The sequence below is a fragment of the Pseudochaenichthys georgianus genome, unplaced genomic scaffold (genome assembly GCF_902827115.2).
Source record: "Pseudochaenichthys georgianus unplaced genomic scaffold, fPseGeo1.2 scaffold_418_arrow_ctg1, whole genome shotgun sequence".
In the NCBI taxonomy this organism is placed as follows: domain Eukaryota; kingdom Metazoa; phylum Chordata; class Actinopteri; order Perciformes; family Channichthyidae; genus Pseudochaenichthys; species Pseudochaenichthys georgianus.
The window spans coordinates 108599-127803 of record NW_027262983.1 but is presented as its reverse complement, the minus strand read 5'-3'; the positions used below and the strand labels follow the sequence as shown (position 1 = coordinate 127803).

The 19205-nt window shown below is 42.9% G+C and overlaps 1 protein-coding gene across 1 annotated transcript; it reads left to right on the top strand.

Moving 5' to 3' along the window:
• Window positions 1-616: 616 nt before the first annotated feature.
• Window positions 617-18390, top strand: LOC117442366 (testis-specific Y-encoded-like protein 1). Its single transcript, XM_034078365.2, is given in 12 exon segments — window positions 617-1000; window positions 1002-1166; window positions 1168-1254; window positions 1256-1372; window positions 1375-1773; window positions 3349-3426; window positions 3502-3613; window positions 7771-7925; window positions 10824-10900; window positions 15165-15376; window positions 15987-16034; window positions 16816-18390. Coding segments are annotated over 12 exon segments (1683 nt in total). The 5' UTR covers window positions 617-808; the 3' UTR covers window positions 16857-18390.
• The last annotated feature ends 815 nt before the right edge of the window (window positions 18391-19205 follow it).

The window sequence follows — 19205 nt, the reverse complement described above, 5'->3', positions numbered from 1 at the left end:
GCACTGTAATAGACCAACGTATTACTAAAGCAAACAAATATAAACAAAATATACTTTACATACATTATAAGGGTGCAAAATGCAGGGGTTTTCTCTACGTTTTGAATGCACTGAGACAGAGTTTGAGTACAACATGTAGCTACAATGTAATTATGGTGTCTTCAATCATATAGCTTTATGGCTTCATAGCTAGTGTAATGCTATATATATGGTTTATATATATGTTTTTTGTACTAATTCATGTTAGGATTAGGTCTTCATTCTGGCTGCTCTTGCTGCTGCGCAGTTAAACCGCTGCTACAGTTATCACCGTGTAAACACACACTTGTCGCTGATTGGCTGAGACATTTTAGCGCGGCGTCCTGCAGCCAATCAGAGGATTGTTTTTCTGTCACGTCGTTGCACTGATAGTAGGCTAACGGATATTGCAAACACAAACTAACACAAGAACAACGCGGGGTTTGTTTCTAAAGACGGCACGGCACGGGAAGGGTTGTTAATGTGGACCGAGTATTTCCTGATGGACTTATATTCGTGAAAATGTGGAGCGAACATCGATGCGAGGACACACGAATTGGGTAACGTAAGCTAGTAGCATTAGCCTGCTAATTCACCACAAGGCCGCTGATAAAAACAACAAGCTTCCTGCTCTGAAGGATGTAGGTTACTCTACGGTCCGAGGTTATAACACCACAGCTGTTACCTACGGAGCACAAGTTCAGTGGTGCACACGATTTTATTATTAAGTTTGTTTTTAGTTGTGCTTGCAGGCTACCTAGCTTGGTAGCTCTTCGACTAGCTGGTTAGCATGAGTGAAGTGACTGATTCCAAACAGTCCGCTGACTCTGCGTCCAGGAAACGGCGTTTGGAGCCCGATGGAGGCAGCGAGGTGCCCAGCAAGTACCCAAAAGTCAGGGAGACATTAGAGGAAGCGGGGGCCACTTCGGAAAGTTGCAAAAACAGTGAAGCAGATGGGGAAAAAAACAGCCAGGAAGGAGGACCAGTCAAAGGAGAGCGAGGGAAAACCAGCTGAGGGTCTGCAGGGTCTGCAGGGTTCAGAGGACCCCTGTGCACCACCTGTCAACAACCCCAAGACTAGCAGCCCTAAGGCAAGCAACGCAGAAAAGCTACAGTCCTCAGATGCACACGGCTCTGCTGAATCTAAGGAAAAACACACAGAAAACAGCAGGGGCAAAGCTGGGACCCTCAGCCTCTCTGGATCAGACCGACTCTGCAGCCATTGCAGCGGCTGAAAGCTCTTGCCAGTCTCACAAGAGGAGACGGGGAAGACAGCCGAGAGACTCCTTGCTCCTCAGAAAAGGCTAAACCGGTGAAACAGGGGAGCAAGTTGAAACAGCGTGGGAGTCACCACCACACCAGTCCTCAAAAACAGGCTCCAGGACGCAGGCAGCGGCAGCAGACAGCTCCACATCCGTCCACAGCACCGATAGGGAGGATGGAGACGAGATGCCCGGAGCAGACGAAGGAGATGAATCCATGTCTGGGTCCTCGTCCACTCCAAGCTCTTCTTTCCCGTCTGACAATGAGGACAATGAGGACGGGGAGTGTGCCATCGTGTCGGTGAAGATGGCCCCGGAGATGAGGCAGTCGGTGGCCCTCCTGGCGGAGGTGCAGATGAGACTGGAGGCTCTGGAGAAGAAGAACGCTCGTCTTCATCAACGGCTGGAGCTGAAGATCAGCCGTCAGCGGCGTCCACATCTGGATCAGCGCAGGTCCATCACAAAGACCATCCCCGGGTTCTGGGTCACAGCTGTATCCTTAACATGAGAACTTCCTATGGTTTGTTCCAATGAGGGCTCGGCAGTCAATGTTATAAGATAAGATAAGACTTTATTCACCCCGAAGGACATGTGTGTGCCAGTTACAGTTAGCAGCAGCATAATAATACAACTGTACACTAACAGTGCAGTAACGAGAGCAACTCAATAACTACAGGAAACATAGACGGTCACATAATGAATGTAAATATTAACAGTATTTAGTAGTGCAAAAACCGTAGTGGTAGTTACGTAATTGCACGTTATTTATCGAACATTATTAATAATAATAACACTTCCCTTCCTATGTTTTGTTCCAATTAGAGCTAGGCAATCAATATTATACCGATATTAAGATACAAGACTAGATATTGTGTTGGATTTCTGATATTTCATGAAGTATACGTGTCTTTTCCTGGTTCAAAAGGTAAAGTTATGAACGTACTAGACTGTTCCAGCTGTTCTGTTAGATGCCTTCACCTAATTTGTAGTTTGACATGCCTTTATTTAGTTATTTAATTGTTTATTTGAACCGGGACAGCGCACATTGATGAACACTTGTGTAAATAAAGCGTTAATTAAGCGTCTTTGGGTTCAAGAAAAGCGCTATAGAAATATAATTTATTATTATTATTAAATGAGCCGGATTTGAGCTTTGAGCTAATTTCCATCCGTAGTCCCGTCACATACAACATATAAGAACATGACATTTATATACATAGCAAAAATAAATGCATGATATGCAGGAATAGCATGAGCAGCAAGCATTAACCACATGGCAGCTACGGTATATAAAGTGCAAGATAGGGCTTTGCGATTATGGCAAAAATCATAATCACGATTATTTGGGTCAATAATTGATATCACGATTATTATTATTACGATTTACTTTGAAAACATCCATTTATTGAAAAAAGAATGTGAACCGTATGTTTTTAACAGTTGATCACCCTGAACTCTAAGTATAATTCAACTGAAAAAACTATTTAAATTTTTTTTTTTAAATAAAATTAATAATCGTTTTATTTCGATTATGTTGTTTTCGTAATCGTTTCAAGCCAAAATCGTAATCGAGATTAAAATACGATTAAGTGCAACATAAGATAAAAGAGCTACCTAGAGGGCAAGAGGAGAAACCCCTGTGTTAAAGTGTATTTAGCGGTGATTACACGTGTTTGTTTCTCAACCATTCTTTGAGTTGACCTTTAAAGCCATTGAGAGTTGGGAGGCTATTCCACAAAGAGCTTTAATTTATAGAGTGCTTTACCTGTCTTTATGACTACCTAAAGCCCTTTTGAGATGAACAAACAGCATTCACAGATTCACACACATTCATGCACTGTTTGCCAGCAGGAGAAAGACCTTTGTGTCCACTTAACTAATGAATATCTCTAAAAACTGTCATAGTTTTTCAAAGCACTAATAGACAACCTTTCAGTATCGTTGCAGCAGTAGCTTGTAGAAATATTGTGAAGAAAGAAATCATTTTTGTTGTACTGTCCCCAATCCCCAGAGCCCTCGTTATAATAATTGATGATGTTTTGAGTTCTTCTTAACTGCCATACGCCAGCTGTTGAATCATCCTCACCTCTCGGCTCACATTGACGAGACCGACGAAGACGCTCTGAGCTACATGACGGACCTCGAGGTAAGAAGCGTTGCTTTGTTCTTCCGGATGTATCTCTATGTCCAGTGGTGGTCTTACTCTGTATGTGTTTTTCAGATCGAGTCCTTTAAGAATAATAAGCTGGGCTACAGGATCCGTTTCCACTTCAGGCGGAACCCGTACTTCCAGAACAACATCATCATGAAGGAGCTGCACCTCGGCATGGGAGGTAGAGATATTCATGTCGTGATTAAGTCGAAGCATTTTGTAGTTAAAACAACTGAACATTCATAAACACACCTCAAAGACTGCAACCACTACTATTTAGAAATATTTATGGCTGTTTGACTTGCATCCTTTGGTTACTATAGCAACCCCTTGAACACACAAGAAATACACTTCATTTATACTAACGTTTTTAGACTGTAACATTGACATTGCATTTTATCTCGTTGCGCTCTCATCGCTACTACCTCTGGTTTTACTGCCGTGAGAGTTGTGTCTACTGCCGTGAGAGTTGTGTCTACTGCCGTGAGAGTTGCGTCTACTGCCGTGAGAGTTGCGTCTACTGCAGTGAGAGTTGTGTCTACTGCCGTGAGAGTTGTGTCTACTGCCGTGAGAGTTGTGTCTACTGCCGTGAGAGTTGTGTCTACTGCCGTGAGAGTTGTGTCTACTGCAGTGAGAGTTGTGTCTACTGCCGTGAGAGTTGTGTCTACTGCAGTGAGAGTTGTGTCTACTGCCGTGAGAGTTGTGTCTACTGCCGTGAGAGTTGTGTCTACTGCAGTGAGAGTTGTGTCTACTGCCGTGAGAGTTGTGTCTACTGCCGTGAGAGTTGTGTCTACTGCCGTGAGAGTTGTGTCTACTGCCGTGAGAGTTGTGTCTACTGCCGTGAGAGTTGTGTCTACTGCAGTGAGAGTTGTGTCTACTGCCGTGAGAGTTGTGTCTACTGCAGTGAGAGTTGTGTCTACTGCAGTGAGAGTTGTGTCTACTGCTGTGAGAGTTGTGTCTACTGCCGTGAGAGTTGCGTCTACTGCCGTGAGAGTTGCGTCTACTGCAGTGAGAGTTGCGTCTACTGCCGTGAGAGTTGCGTCTACTGCCGTGAGAGTTGCGTCTACTGCCGTGAGAGTTGCGTCTACTGCAGTGAGAGTTGCGTCTACTGCCGTGAGAGTTGTGTCTACTGCAGTGAGAGTTGTGTCTACTGCAGTGAGAGTTGTGTCTACTGCCGTGAGAGTTGTGTCTACTGCAGTGAGAGTTGTGTCTACTGCCGTGAGAGTTGTGTCTACTGCCGTGAGAGTTGTGTCTACTGCCGTGAGAGTTGTGTCTACTGCAGTGAGAGTTGTCTACTGCCGTGAGAGTTGTGTCTACTGCCGTGAGAGTTGTCTACTGCCGTGAGAGTTGTGTCTACTGCAGTGAGAGTTGTCTACTGCCGTGAGAGTTGTGTCTACTGCAGTGAGAGTTGTGTCTACTGCCGTGAGAGTTGTGTCTACTGCCGTGAGAGTTGTGTCTACTGCAGTGAGAGTTGTGTCTACTGCAGTGAGAGTTGTGTCTACTGCAGTGAGAGTTGTGTCTACTGCCGTGAGAGTTGTGTCTACTGCCGTGAGAGTTGTGTCTACTGCCGTGAGAGTTGTGTCTACTGCAGTGAGAGTTGTCTACTGCCGTGAGAGTTGTGTCTACTGCCGTGAGAGTTGTCTACTGCCGTGAGAGTTGTGTCTACTGCAGTGAGAGTTGTCTACTGCCGTGAGAGTTGTGTCTACTGCAGTGAGAGTTGTGTCTACTGCCGTGAGAGTTGTGTCTACTGCCGTGAGAGTTGTGTCTACTGCCGTGAGAGTTGTGTCTACTGCCGTGAGAGTTGTGTCTACTGCCGTGAGAGTTGTGTCTACTGCAGTGAGAGTTGTCTACTGCCGTGAGAGTTGTCTACTGCCGTGAGAGTTGTGTCTACTGCAGTGAGAGTTGTATTTACTGCAGTGAGAGTTGTGTCTACTATAAAATAATTATATTGTTAAAAAATGTCTGCTACTATCATTATTATGAGTATATTATTATTTGTATAATGCGCTTTCCGCCCTGTCATCAGGAGTTAGACATGTAATGGCCTAGATTAGAACCGTCATTATCCTAAACTGCTGGGACATTTCCCTAAAGCGAATATACCTTTTGTATTTCTGCTCTTCACTCACTTCAGCATAGGTCGGCATCGATGTACAGAGCCGACAGAAGACCGTGTTTATATCGTCGTATTGAAGCCAACTCCATCGATCAAGCCAGCGTGGCTGAAACGTCCTCTCCCTCTTCTTCTCATGCTCCCTGTCACTCTCCTTTAACTCCTCCGGTGACATTCTTTTATTGAAGATTGTTTTTTGCCCGGCGCTTGGCCGGTTACTGCTGGTATTACAAAGTATTTGGCGAATGGTTAGGTGGCGAGAAAGTCTGTAGTGAACGCTCGCGCACCGGAGCCTGCTCGCGCTGCGCTCTGCAGCAAACAGCTGTTTGCTTTTCACCCAACAACAACAACTGCCTCGCTGTGTTGTAGTTAATAAACTAAACAATTTAATAAAATACCGCAAGTGGAAAGTACGTTATGCCTAAATAGTGCTTCCGGGCCAGCGGGCCATTTATAATGTCGAGCCCTGCATGTGTCTGTGATCCTCTCCAGAAAGGAAGGAATCATCACATACAGAGCATCAACTAGTTCACAAAAGAAACAAAAAGCAGGTATGACGGGGTGCAATATGAGAAGCAAGACAAAGCGACACCATGCAAAACCACTAAAAAGGATGCATACTAGCTAGAAATGGGACAACGTGAGACAAAAGGAGACTCAGAAGGAGCTGAAAGGGTGCAAAATGACACTAGACACAAAACGAGAGACCAAACGTTACAAAGACACAAGACGCATTACAAAAAGGCTAAATAAGCTCCAATAAGATACAAAGGGATACGAAGCGACTATAAGAGGCGCAAAAACAGAGGATAAACTAGTTGCAAAATGAGACGAGTAAGACATCAAGACTAGAGATTCAAAACGTCCTCAAAAAGACAAAAAAATAAGTTATTCTGTTTCAAGGGGTGTTAGAAAAATCTCACTGGTCCCCGGCTTGAGCTTCAATCTCTGATCCATGTATCTGTGATCCTCTCCAGAAAGGAAGGAGTCATCACATACAGAGCATCAGCTAGTTCCTGAGCAGTGTCCTTCACATGCTGATATCCAAGAGAGGGAGTCACACAGTCACAAGATGGAGGAACAGAAAGCAGTACTCAATGTTTACTTCAGATTAGCTCCACGTCAGAAATGAGCATGCTTTTTTGGACGTAATCAAAATATTTATTTATTTGAAATCGTTTTTCAGTTGAATTTGACTTAAAGTTCAGGGTAATCAACTGTTTTCAAAGTAAATTGATAATCGTTTTTAATAATCGTGATATCAATTATTGACCCAAATAATCGAGATTATGATTTTTGCCATAATCGAGCAGCCCTATTGACATGTCCACAGCTACAGTTGGGATACCTTTGTTACTCTCATATTGGAAGAGGACATTCACTATTTCCCCAACAGTTTGTGTGTTTTAACTAGAGCCGGGACTCGATTTAAAAAAATTAATCTAATTAATTAGAGGCTTTGTAATTAATTAATCGAAATTAATCGCATTTTTAATCAAATATACATATTTGACCTGAGAACAGTGAGAAGCCATTTTCACATGGATTTGACTCCAAGTGGTCGACAGTCGAGTGCAGTCCAGTGAGCCAGGGAGTTGGTTATTCTCTCAGACGTGGACTCACTTATCCTGGCCCTGAAACCAGTCATCTGGTTGAGTGTGGGTTGGGTCAGGGTGTGGTTCCTTGCACTCGGAGTCGGGCTAACGTCCACGCTAGCTGCTACATGCTAGCTGCTACATGCTAGCTGCTACATGCTTTGCATTCAGGTGATACTTTAGGCTTGATGTGCTGCGGTGATATGCACATTCTTTTTTGCATAATTTGCACACAACGGTGCTCTTATCTTATCGACGCTTCCATCCGTCCGTTTTTTAAAACAAAGTGTCCCATCCACGGGGCCGACCAAAGCGGTCTCATCAGCTTGTTCGTTCATGTTTGACTATTGTTCCCCGTGGTTTGTTGTTGTTTGAAGTCCCATGCTGAAGTCATGAACGTTAGTTGGTGCTCCAGTATAATCGGTACGGCTGAAACTCATCCAGTGAGAAACGTTCCGCTGTGCAAAAATAAGTGCGATTAAAGTGCGTTAATTTTTGTGTAATTAATTAATCTTAATTAACGCGTTAAAGTCCCGGCCCTAGTTTTAACGAAACTTTATCAGCTGAGAAGTTTGCAATCAATGTATCCCTGGCTAAAGTCTCCTTCTCCCCTGGCTGCTGGTGTTTCAGGCTCTCCGATGTCCTTCTCCAACCCCATCCTGTGGCACCGCGGGCAGAACCTGACGGCCCACAGCGAGGCCAGGAAGTCGTCGCGCGGCGTCTACCAAACGTTCTTCAGCTGGTTCAGCGACCACAGCACCCCCGGGCAGGACGACGTCGCCCAGGTACCAACGACTGCACCTCCACACGACACATCTGCATTAGACCCGCTCACAAAGCAGGACCGTAACCCTGGAGATTTAGCAAGATACACAGAGGGGATCCACTTCTTCATGTCTCCTCTACATCAACATGTGTCCCCTCTTCTTCATGTCTCTTCTACATCAACATGTGTCCCCTCTTCTTCATGTCTCTTCTACATCAACATGTGTCCCCTCTTCTTCATGTCTCTTCTACATCAACATGTGTCCCCTCTTCTTCATGTCTCTTCTACATCAACATGTGTCCCCTCTTCTTCATGTCTCTTCTACATCAACATGTGTCCCCTCTTCTCCATGTCTCTTCTACATCAACATGTGTCCCCTCTTCTTCATGTCTCTTCTACATCAACATGTGTCCCCTCTTCTTCATGTCTCTTCTACATCAACATGTGTCCCCTCTTCTTCATGTCTCTTCTACATCAACATGTGTCCCCTCTTCTTCATGTCTCCTCTACATTAACATGTGTCCCCTCTTCTTCATGTCTCTTCCACATCAACATGTGTCCCCTCTTCTTCATGTCTCTTCTACATCAACATGTGTCCCCTCTTCTTCATGTCTCTTCTACATCAACATGTGTCCCCTCTTCTTCATGTCTCTTCTACATCAACATGTGTCCCCTCTTCTTCATGTCTCCTCTACATCAACATGTGTCCCCTCTTCTTCATGAACATGTGTCCCCTCTTCTTCATGTCTCTTCTACATCAACATGTGTCCCCTCTTCTTCATGTCTCTTCTACATCAACATGTGTCCCCTCTTCTTCATGTCTCTTCTACATCAACATGTGTCCCCTCTTCTTCATGTCTCTTCTACATCAACATGTGTCCCCTCTTCTTCATGTCTCTTCTACATCAACATGTGTCCCCTCTTTTCCATGTCTCTTCTACATCAACATGTGTCCCCTCTTCTCCATGTCTCTTCTAAATCAACATGTGTCCCCTCTTCTCCATGTCTCTTCTACATCAACATGTGTCCCCTCTTCTTCATGAACATGTGTCCCCTCTTCTCCATGTCTCTTCTACATCAACATGTGTCCCCTCTGTGGAAAGAGACTCTGAAAGTTTCAGGAACAAAGATTCTCTCTCTTTTTGATCCATTTCTATAAAAACCTGTCTGAAAATGAGCTGATCAGATTTTGACCACTTTATGATGTCATAACGATTTTTTGGCTTGTGTAACCATTAGCCAATCAGCAACCTGAATCTCCTCTAGAGCTCCATTGAGTTCTTTGTAACCAAATGTCTCTCAGAGGGGCGTGGGGAGGGGCTCCTTATTTTTCATCTAAAGTAACAGACAGAGAATCAGCACTTTGGAAACAGGCCTGAAACAGAGGGGATTATGGGTAATGTTTGGTGTTTCAGCCAATCAGAGACGGGCTCTGTAGATATCTGAGACCTGTGATGTATTGATGAAAAACAGTATAATAGGAGAACTTTAAATCACAAGTAAAAACTCACTTTTTTTTAGAATGAAAGATTCAAAGGTTGTAGTGCGGTGTGCAGAGGAGCGTCAGTGTCGTTGTGGGCAATTACCATGTTTAGTCCCAGTGTCCTCCAACAAGGCAACATGAAAGGGACACAAGCAGTTCAAAATAAAGACATAACAAAAGTGCAAGTAAAATGCAGGGGAAACCAAGCTATGTTATGAAATGGAAAAAGGTCAACAGAAAGTTAAAAATAAAACCTGTACAGTTTAATAAAATACTACTTATTGTGAATAATTGCTTTTATGTGATTTTATGCATGATTTATTCCATTCCAAGTTGCATCAAATATAATTCATATTTTATCTACTCGTCGAAACAGTAACACTATAATGATAATAAATACTGTGTCGTAATGAAACGTAAAATGGCTTTTAGCTGACGAGGTGTTTTGCTGGTGAGAGATTTTATTTGCTTTAGCGTGTGGAAGCTAGTGAGCCTGTTTGATTTGTTTTAGAGGCACCACATGTTTCATAAGCAGACCTGATTTTCCTGTTCCATGTTAAAATAAACCATTTTCAGTGGAACGCTGAGAGAGTAATGTTTCTGGTCAAGGTTAGGTAAAGGTCATGGGTGGAAAAGTGTATAGCAGCACACAGAGCTGGAGGTCAACACTGACACCAGTTAAGATTTAGCCGGACACACACACACACACACACACACACACACACACACACACACACACACACACACACACACACACACACACACACACACACACACACACACACACACACAGCCGTTTTATTGCTGCTTGCTTCAGCGTTGTTGTTGTTGTTGGGGATTAAAATGTTTAGTCACAGGCTCCTCCAACCGAGCAACACACAATCAACTCCAGACATCAAAAGACAGATTGCGCAAAACAATTGTTCAACTGACACACTAATGCAAGTACAGGCAGGAAGAAGTGAACCATGTGGTTCAAAAGAACAAGGCGAACATCACATCGTGTACAGGGGAAGAACATACTACTTATTCTAGTTTCTTTGATGTATCTCGTTCATGTTGTTTTGCTACATGGTTAGTTGCTGGTTTATATACATATGGTGGTATGACACTGGAGATCTGCTGTGTGTGTCATGTTGTGTTTCTTGTTCCATTAAAGGTGAATTAGTTACATTTGAACTAGCATTATGATACACTTCCTCCGACTAGACAACTATTCATTGCAATGATCATGTGCTTAAAGTCTGAATTGTGTAACAACTAGATATAATTGTATTCTTTGTTTACTCAAGTTTCTCTGCAGTTTCATAATACACTGAGGATTTAGGGAGATGCAGACGTTTCGATGTTTGATTATAGCTAAGGCAGGTTGAATGTACTTCATCCTTTTATTAGACCCTAACAGATTGAAATGTCTCCTGTTGTTGTGTTCAGATCCTGAAGGACGACTTGTACCGAGACCCTCTGAGATACTACCTCACTCCACTGTGGGAGCCCCGGGAGAACGGCAGGTAGGACGTCTTGGATATGTTATAGAAACAGTGTTTCCCCTATACTACCATTGTCTTGGCGGGGCGCTGCCAACGGAGCCCCGCCTGAAATTCAAGGTGTTTTTTTTGGTTTAAAAAAAAAAAATATTTATATATATATTTATAGCACCAAATTGCAACTGAAGTAATCTATCTACGGACATTTTTCACATTGAACATGTGCTCTTTTATTAAATAAACTAAACGCCTATGTTATTTATCCAATGCATGTTTCAGTGTCCACAGTTTTGCGTATTCACATTCTCCCTCCGCTCTGTTTCTGAAAGGCGGGGCTCTGCTCCACCACACACACACACACACACACACACACACACACACACACACACACACACACACACACACACACACACACACACACACACACACACACACACACACACACACACACACACACAATAGCAGAGGAAAGGAGGAGAACAATAAAGTGTAAAAAAGTCAAACAAATCTGCATTATCGCGCCGAGCTCTGCTGTCTGCCCGTTTGTGTGTATGTGTGTGTGTCCCCCCCCCAGTTTCACATTTGTTTGTTATTTTTTAACCGCAAGCCGTTATCGTCACGGGAGAAGGACACACACAGCCTGCCCAGGTGGACGCGCGCGAACGCGCGCGAACGCAACAACGAACGCAACAACGAACGTAGAGTGCTCATTCTAAAAATAGCTCACAGATGGTGAGCAGGTCCCGCGGTGTTGAACTAGAGCAGGGGTGCCCAACCTGTTTTGAACCGAGAGCTACTTTTAAAGTTGCCAGTCTGCCGAGATCTACCAGTCCAAATAGAGAGGCGTGGCCATTACTGACAGCCTACTACCAGGTAAATACACACTTCTACTTGTATAAAACTGACCTTTAATACTCCATAAAATACTGCAGATCCTTTATCTCACCTCTTTCTAATCTACACAAGTATTGTGTAGTGAAGTTACACAACAGTGTTGTTGATACAGAGTTGGAGTTTATTCACACGTCACATACTAAAATGGGTAATGTTTTCAAGAAGCATTGAACAGTGCTGCCACATATGACACAGGACAAAAGAAAAGACTCTGAACGCTTTCTTTGCCATTATATAAAATAGTGTTGCTACAAAAGTATAAATTAGGCTTACTAATAAGACAACTCAGATCTGAAGCTACACAGGAATCTGCTGCCAAAGTGCAATAAAAAAAGACAAAATTAATAGAATCAAACCCTTTTTTTGTTGCATTTTAGTCGAGTATAAAAATAAATGCTTTTAAAATAGGATGCAAGCAACACTAGCTTCTTAACCTGAATTGATAATAGACTATAATCAATTTAAGTTTGCATTCTTATACCATTTTGTACAATAATTATAATGAATAAGTTCAAACAAACTAAAACTTACAGCTGATTAATAACGGTATCTAACTTGAGTTTTTATCATATCAAAAACCTGTTGAAATGCTTCTGTTATTTTTACTGTCCCCAAAAAGCGCGTCGGCAGCCTCCAGGAATGCTTCTTTCACAACATCGCCGTCTTTGAAAGACTTCACGTGTTTCGCAAGAACGTGACTGACGATAAGATGCTACGGTAGCAGCCTTGCTCTTGTTGTTGGGCCTGGTGGAAATGGACTGCTGTGCATTTAGCTGTCCTCTCAGGCCCCTCCCCTTTTGGAGCGTAGGGCAGAATTAGGAGGGAATTCCGTCTCGTAGCGTTTGTGCACTGTTTTGAAATGCCGCTCCTAAAAGACCCTTCTTCGATAAAGCCACGCTCGCATTGCAGATGAGACAGATGGACTTTGAATTGGAATAGATACAAAAATAATCATCCTCCCACTCGGAGTGAAAATTATATATTTTGGGCTCTTTTGCTTCTGCCATAATTGCGGTCTTGTGTGTGTGCGGACTGTCACTCCTGTTGACACGGACAATGTCAGCGAAATAGTGCCCACTGCCCACCAGCCACGCCCCCACACATGGGGTCACGCCGGACAATCACAAAGCTTTGGTGCGTTCAAGTGCATTATTCTGGCACGGGAAGATTATGTTACAGGATATTAACGATAAAACAGAATATTGTTGTTCTATTTTTAGACACATCTCGCGATCGACTAGGAATCTCCCCATGATCGACTGGTTGGGCACCCCTGAACTAGAGTATTGAATTTGACAGAAAACAATGAAACGCCAGCAGAAGAATAGTCTCATGAGTTGGCTGAAACAGGAGATGTGAGTTGGTTTATTCAGTAAAGTAGATAATTGGATATTCTGTCACTTGTTGTTGATGTGAGGCTAATGCAGGATTTGCTAGCTTGATGCTAACGGCATGTAGCGGCAGTGACTCAACAAATTGCCTCTTAAAATGTATCGTCAGCAATGTATGACACGCAGACGGCTGTTTAATGTTAGACTCACACCAATAGCTCAATATGATCAGAACACGATTGCTTTCACATCAGAGATCAGATCAGGTGGAGCTGCTCCAGCGATAGAGGGTGAGGCAGAGAAGCAGCAGCAGCACAGGGTTGCAGCAGGTATGATATTGTAGTCAGGTGATTTAAAGGTATCAATGAAAGGAAGAAGTGTAGGCTACATGATAAGAAGGGAATACAGTTTGAATAAAAGTAATACAGTGTTACACTGTACTGTATTACTTTTTAATGTACAAATACTTTGTTACTGTACGATAACAATAATCCACAGCTCCTCTCTGCTCCCGAGCGGCACCCTGCCAAGGCAGTGCACCTCGGGGAAACACTGAGAAATACACCACTCAAATAAATGTCTTATTAAATAATTTGTTTACATAAGGTTAGTTTATTTGTATATCACATTTTAAGACACAGAGGCAATTCAAAGTGTTTCACATAGGCTTTGTTTTAACACATAATAATTGGTGTAATTATCGGAAAAAAAGTATGCCTATGCGCTACGATTCATTTTTGGTTCCTTTTTTATTTGCAACCGTTGATACGAGTGTGTGGGAGAGAAACTCCCTCTGAAGGCAACACAGGGATTTTAGCCTTTGCAGACCATTTACATGCACTGAAACTAACACACTATAGGAAAGGGAAAACCCCCACAAGCATAATATGGCATCCTTAAGGCAAAACAAACCTAAAACAATGAAACAAAAAATTTTTGACACGGATACAAAACAAACTAGAAACAAAACATTTAAAGTAGGGATGCTCCGATCGACCGCTGCTCTCTAAAAAGGCTGATCAGGAGAGCCGATCGCATCGCGTAAAGTTATGACGTAAAATACATGACACTTTTCTCTGCACGCGGCAAAATGGCTTCACCGGTCTGGCAGAAAAATGACAGTAAAATAGCGGTGTGCAACGTGTGTGAGAAGCAGAAATCCTGCAGCTCCGCCCGCTGAGACGGACCGGTGAGCGGAGCAACACACTGAGAGTTAGACCGAACACACTTAGCTGTTTGATCTACCCCTGGAACAAGCTACACTAGTTATACATATGTTTATTCCTCACTGTCGGGTCACTCGTTACTGGATCAGCGAGCTGCATGAGACGACACTGACTGATTCTCCAAAGTTAATGTAAACTTGAATAATGTACTTCATCTGAGTGTAATAATGATGTTGGTTGTTGTGTGTGGAAGCTCCAGTGAATGAGCATTAACTGAGTTTTAAACATCACTTTAAATGGAAGATCCCCATAGGCCCCGCCCCCTCCATCGGATCGGTGATCGGTATTGGCCGATACTGATTCCGGAGCATCCCTAATTTAAAGTCTCTTTTTGTGTTTCTGTTGATGCTCTCTCGACCATGTCTCCCTTAAAAACTAAAATGCTTAACCCTTAGTGGGTTCTAGTTAAACAAAAGTGTGTGTGTGTGTGTGTGTGTGTGTGTGTGTGTGTGTGTGTGTGTGTGTGTGTGTGTGTGTGTGTGTGTGTGTGTGTGTGTGTGTGTGTGTGTGTGTGTGTGTGTGTGTGTGTGTGTGTGTGTGTGTGTGTGTGTGTGTGTGTGTGTGTGTGTGTGTGTGTGTGTGTGTGTGTGTGTGTGTGTGTGTGTGTGTGTGTGTGTGTGTGTGTGTGTGTGTCGCAGAACACACAGTGTAATGTGTGTTCTGAGGACAGACCCATCATTAAGCCAAACATTACAGAAATATTCTCGGCCCCGGGCTTTGAAATTACAGTCCATGAACAAACTTTAACGGTTTCCTGATTTGTTTCCGTCCTTCCTCTCCGTGGGACCAGGTGGGATGCATACCGAGACAATGAGTGTGTGTGTGTTTCGTCTCCAGTGGCGGCAGCAGCGGGGGCCAAGCGGCTGATAACGGTAACGGAGACGACTGTGTGGTGATCTCCGACTCGGACGATGAGCCCGGGAAGGAAGCTGGGGAGGAGGAGCCAGGCCACAGGAAGGAGGAGGGAGAAGAGGAGGAGGAGGAGGATGAAGAGGAAGAGGACGAGGAAGAGGACGAGGAGGAAGAAGAAGACAAGGGGCGAAGCGCTGGTTAGTAAGGAACAATAACTTGAAAAGTCTGGTTTGGGAACAGATTATTTACATAAATATAGCACTTTTTACATTTAGTTATAGCTAGATTTTTATTTTTGAATTTATCCAGTATATTTTGAAAATGATTGTTAGCTTTTTTTAAACATTACAGTTGTTCCAAAATGCCTAAATGCTGGATTGAGTATCAGCGAGTGTTCAGGTCTTTGCGCTAACCTAATGTACCGTTATAATTCATCAGCTCATTTACAGGAATGAAATACTCTCAACCGAATGAGAAAAAAAGCAAAATACTTTCCTCAGTCAGCGTCATGAAAGAACGACTTTTGCATCTGGAAATGATGGAAGCATCGACACAGTTTGACATTGCACTTGTTTCTCATAAACTGTGTCTGCACAGCAACGTATTCATCCCTCGATCTTTAGTGAGGACTGACTGTCTCATTGGATAGCCATGACTTTCTATGGCGTTCAAAAGGTGTTCAACTTGAGCCAGCATTATATCACATCCACGCTGGGTTAGCATCGTCTTCACTCACTTGTAAACCAGCTGTGATATACATGATGCTAATGGGGGATGAACTGAATTAAAAAGCTGTCTCCTCCTCAGATGAGAGTCCAGAGGAAGGAGAGGAAACAGGAGAAATCGTGATTGACGGTAAGAAAACACTCACTACAAACAGTGGGGAGACTTTACCTTATTTATTCATATTAGGCGCTTTCACACCGGAGTACTTTTACCCATCATTTTCCCGTTTAGCTCCGATAGTTCCTGGGTTTTTGCTTTCACACCAAAAAGAGAACTTAGTTCAGAGAACTTTCCCCCCTTTTGAGTCCCTGCTAGAGAGCAGGTACTTTCCTGGGGAGAAAAAAGTTCCAATGTCTGATTGTCTGGGCGGATTGCAAACCACGCCCCGTAAAACTCTGAAAAGTTTTGTGAAGCCGCCATTTTATTTGCTGGCATTAGCATTATTAGCATTAGCATTAGCGCCGCGCACCAACGCAGAGAGTTGTTATGGCAACACATGGGAAAACATGGCAGCGGTGGAGATGAGGAGGTGTCGGCGTTCTGGCGATTTACTCGGAAGGCTTCAGTAGAAGCTGCTGGGACTCCCAGCAGCTTCTACTGAAGCCTTCCCCAACTCCGGGGACTTCCGGCCGGGGACTTTGGGTGGCAGTATACGCCGTGAAGTGGTTTGCGGCCTGCCAGTAAACCCAAAGCAGAAGAAGAAGAAGTGACGTCAGCGGGTTAATTTGCCTAATCCACCCTCAGGGACTTATTCCGGTGTGAACGCGATCGGCTCTTCGTTCCATGGGGGAACTAAGTGCTGGGAACTAAGTACAGCAAAGTACTTGGTGTGAAAGCGGCTATTGTATACTCATTTATCATCCTTCCTTTCAGGATCTTTTTAAATGCCAAGCGTCTTTTTCTCCTGCAGGCTCTGACGACAGCGAGCAGGGAGAGGATGAGCAGGCCTGAAGATGAAGAGCGAAAAGCCGGCACTGACGACGAACAGTAACAGAGCGATGTCGTTTTTATGCACAGAATATCCGTGTTTGTTGTTGTTTTTATACCTAAAAGAATATTTTAAATCAGGGTTAATAATAAATAATAAAGCCAAGGCAGCATGGTGTCCTCTCTGTTTTATACACTCGGTACTGTGTAGTCGTATTTTATTGTTTTCTAATCTTCTGTTTAAACGGGAGCATCGTGCAGCAGCCTGTAGGAGAGATCCGGATTAACGGCATTACAATTTGTGACATAGAAACCCTTCAGTGGCAATATTCACAGTCCTTTTAAAGCAACGTTTTTAGGAATTTAACACGCACGTGAAGATAAATTGATAATAATGACAGTACATATGAGATGCACTGAACCAAAATTAGTTCTCAGGGATCATGGTGGTAGTTTTATTAACAGACATGAACACTCTGGTTTTTGTCGGCTGTGTATATGAAAGTGTGTAATCTACTGTAGTTAATCGGAAGACATTTTGTTTTAATATGCTACCTTCTTCATCGATGCGTTTGTTCCTTCCCTAGTTGAATAATCATCTCCGGTGTTTGTAATATCATTGCTTAGTTTGTCGGTTTCCGCTCCTACAATAAATAGAATTGTATTATTTTTTCCCTTTGTTAGAATTTAACTTGGAATTTGCTTTCTTTAACAGTTAAATGTGGGGTAGGTAAGTTTGAGAAACCGGATCGAGATACACTTTGTTATATTCCATGGAATGCTCTCAACATCCCGATAGCAATGAATATCTGAAATGCTTTGACAATAAATACGTAAAATATCATCTGTGGAACCCGTGGCGCTGTAAAAAGCTCGACCAATCATCTGAGCCGGCTAAAGTAACCGGATGGCCTACCTGCCTGTCAGCCTGGGCACAAACTGATCTCGTGCCCTCATTGGTCATGTGCGCGTCCGTGTGTGAGGAGGAGGGGCTCTGTGAGGAAGTGGCAGATTTGTTCCGGTTGTGTATTTTCAAATTCTAGCGCACTCCAGCTGGTTTCTCCAAAATGACCTCCCCCACCTTTTAAGATGAGTTTTCATGTCATGTGTTTTATTTTTGTGTTATCTACTTTTTAAAAAGTTGGTATTTATTACATTGTTTTTTCTACATGACCGCATGCATGTGAGGCGACGATCACATGACCTTTTCTCCGTGCACGGTGTCCGTTTAAATCCACAGCAATGTTAATGAGTGCACTGTAACAAAACTAGTATTTGTATTTGCTTACTTTTCTTAGCAATGACCTGTACATAATATTTCAGCACTGTCTTTTAGATGAAAGGCAAGTACGTGTGTTTAATTCATGGATAAATTCTATCAAAAAAAAATCGGGAGGTTTTTTCATAAACATGATCAGAAAGTTATATTTTGTGTGCTGTGTTTTATAGACACTGTAGTTTGAAGATACCCATTTGTTGCTTTGGTTCAATTTGTATTTGCTTTGAAGATAAATGTCCACCCTTTTGACTCAGACCTAATAAATAGGAGTTTGTTTCACCCTGCTGTCTGTCTCTTTGTATTTACCGCCGGATCCACAAGATGGCAGCATAGTTCAGATTATTTTCACATCATTTCCTCCTGAAGGTCTATCTGAGCTATGAGTGAATACATCATTAAACACTTTGATGCCAGTATTGGAGCTTTTATTTGTGCGTAAAATCAGGAATAAAGACAATTTTCCTTTGCAAAACGGTCTGGAATTCTCAGAGCGTCTAAAAAGAGAGCATCCTTAGTGTGAAATAGATTTACTTAAAGGTCCCATGTCATGCTTTTCCGGTTATTACCCGTCCCCTTGTGTGTTATGAAGGTTTTTCTGCATGTAATCGGTGCAGAGTCACAAATCCTCAAAGTACACCCTGTAGCGAGTACAACTAACACATAAAAGACCTTACTCTAGTTGCCAGGAAGCTATCCAAGCTGCGTTACAAAAATCACAATGTAACAAATATATCTCGTACATCCCAAAGCGGGACATGGGAATTCTGGAGAATGAAATAACGCAAACTGACTGGTTTGATTTGACATATCGTGAAAATTGTGAGGGGGCCTGTGATAATTTGAAACATACCTTAAAACAAACCGTAGCTAAATATACAAAAGCATATTGGCAAACAACTGTTACCATGGTTTAACACTGCTCTATGGGAATTAATGAAAAAAAGGGATGTAGCTCGAAATAAATCTTTAAAATCGGGACCATAGAAACAGATCGCTTAATATACTAAAGTCTTAGAAATACAGTTCAATTAAGAAAGGCAAGGGCAAATTACTTTTTAGATACTATTCGACAGGCAAAGGGGAATTCTCAAACT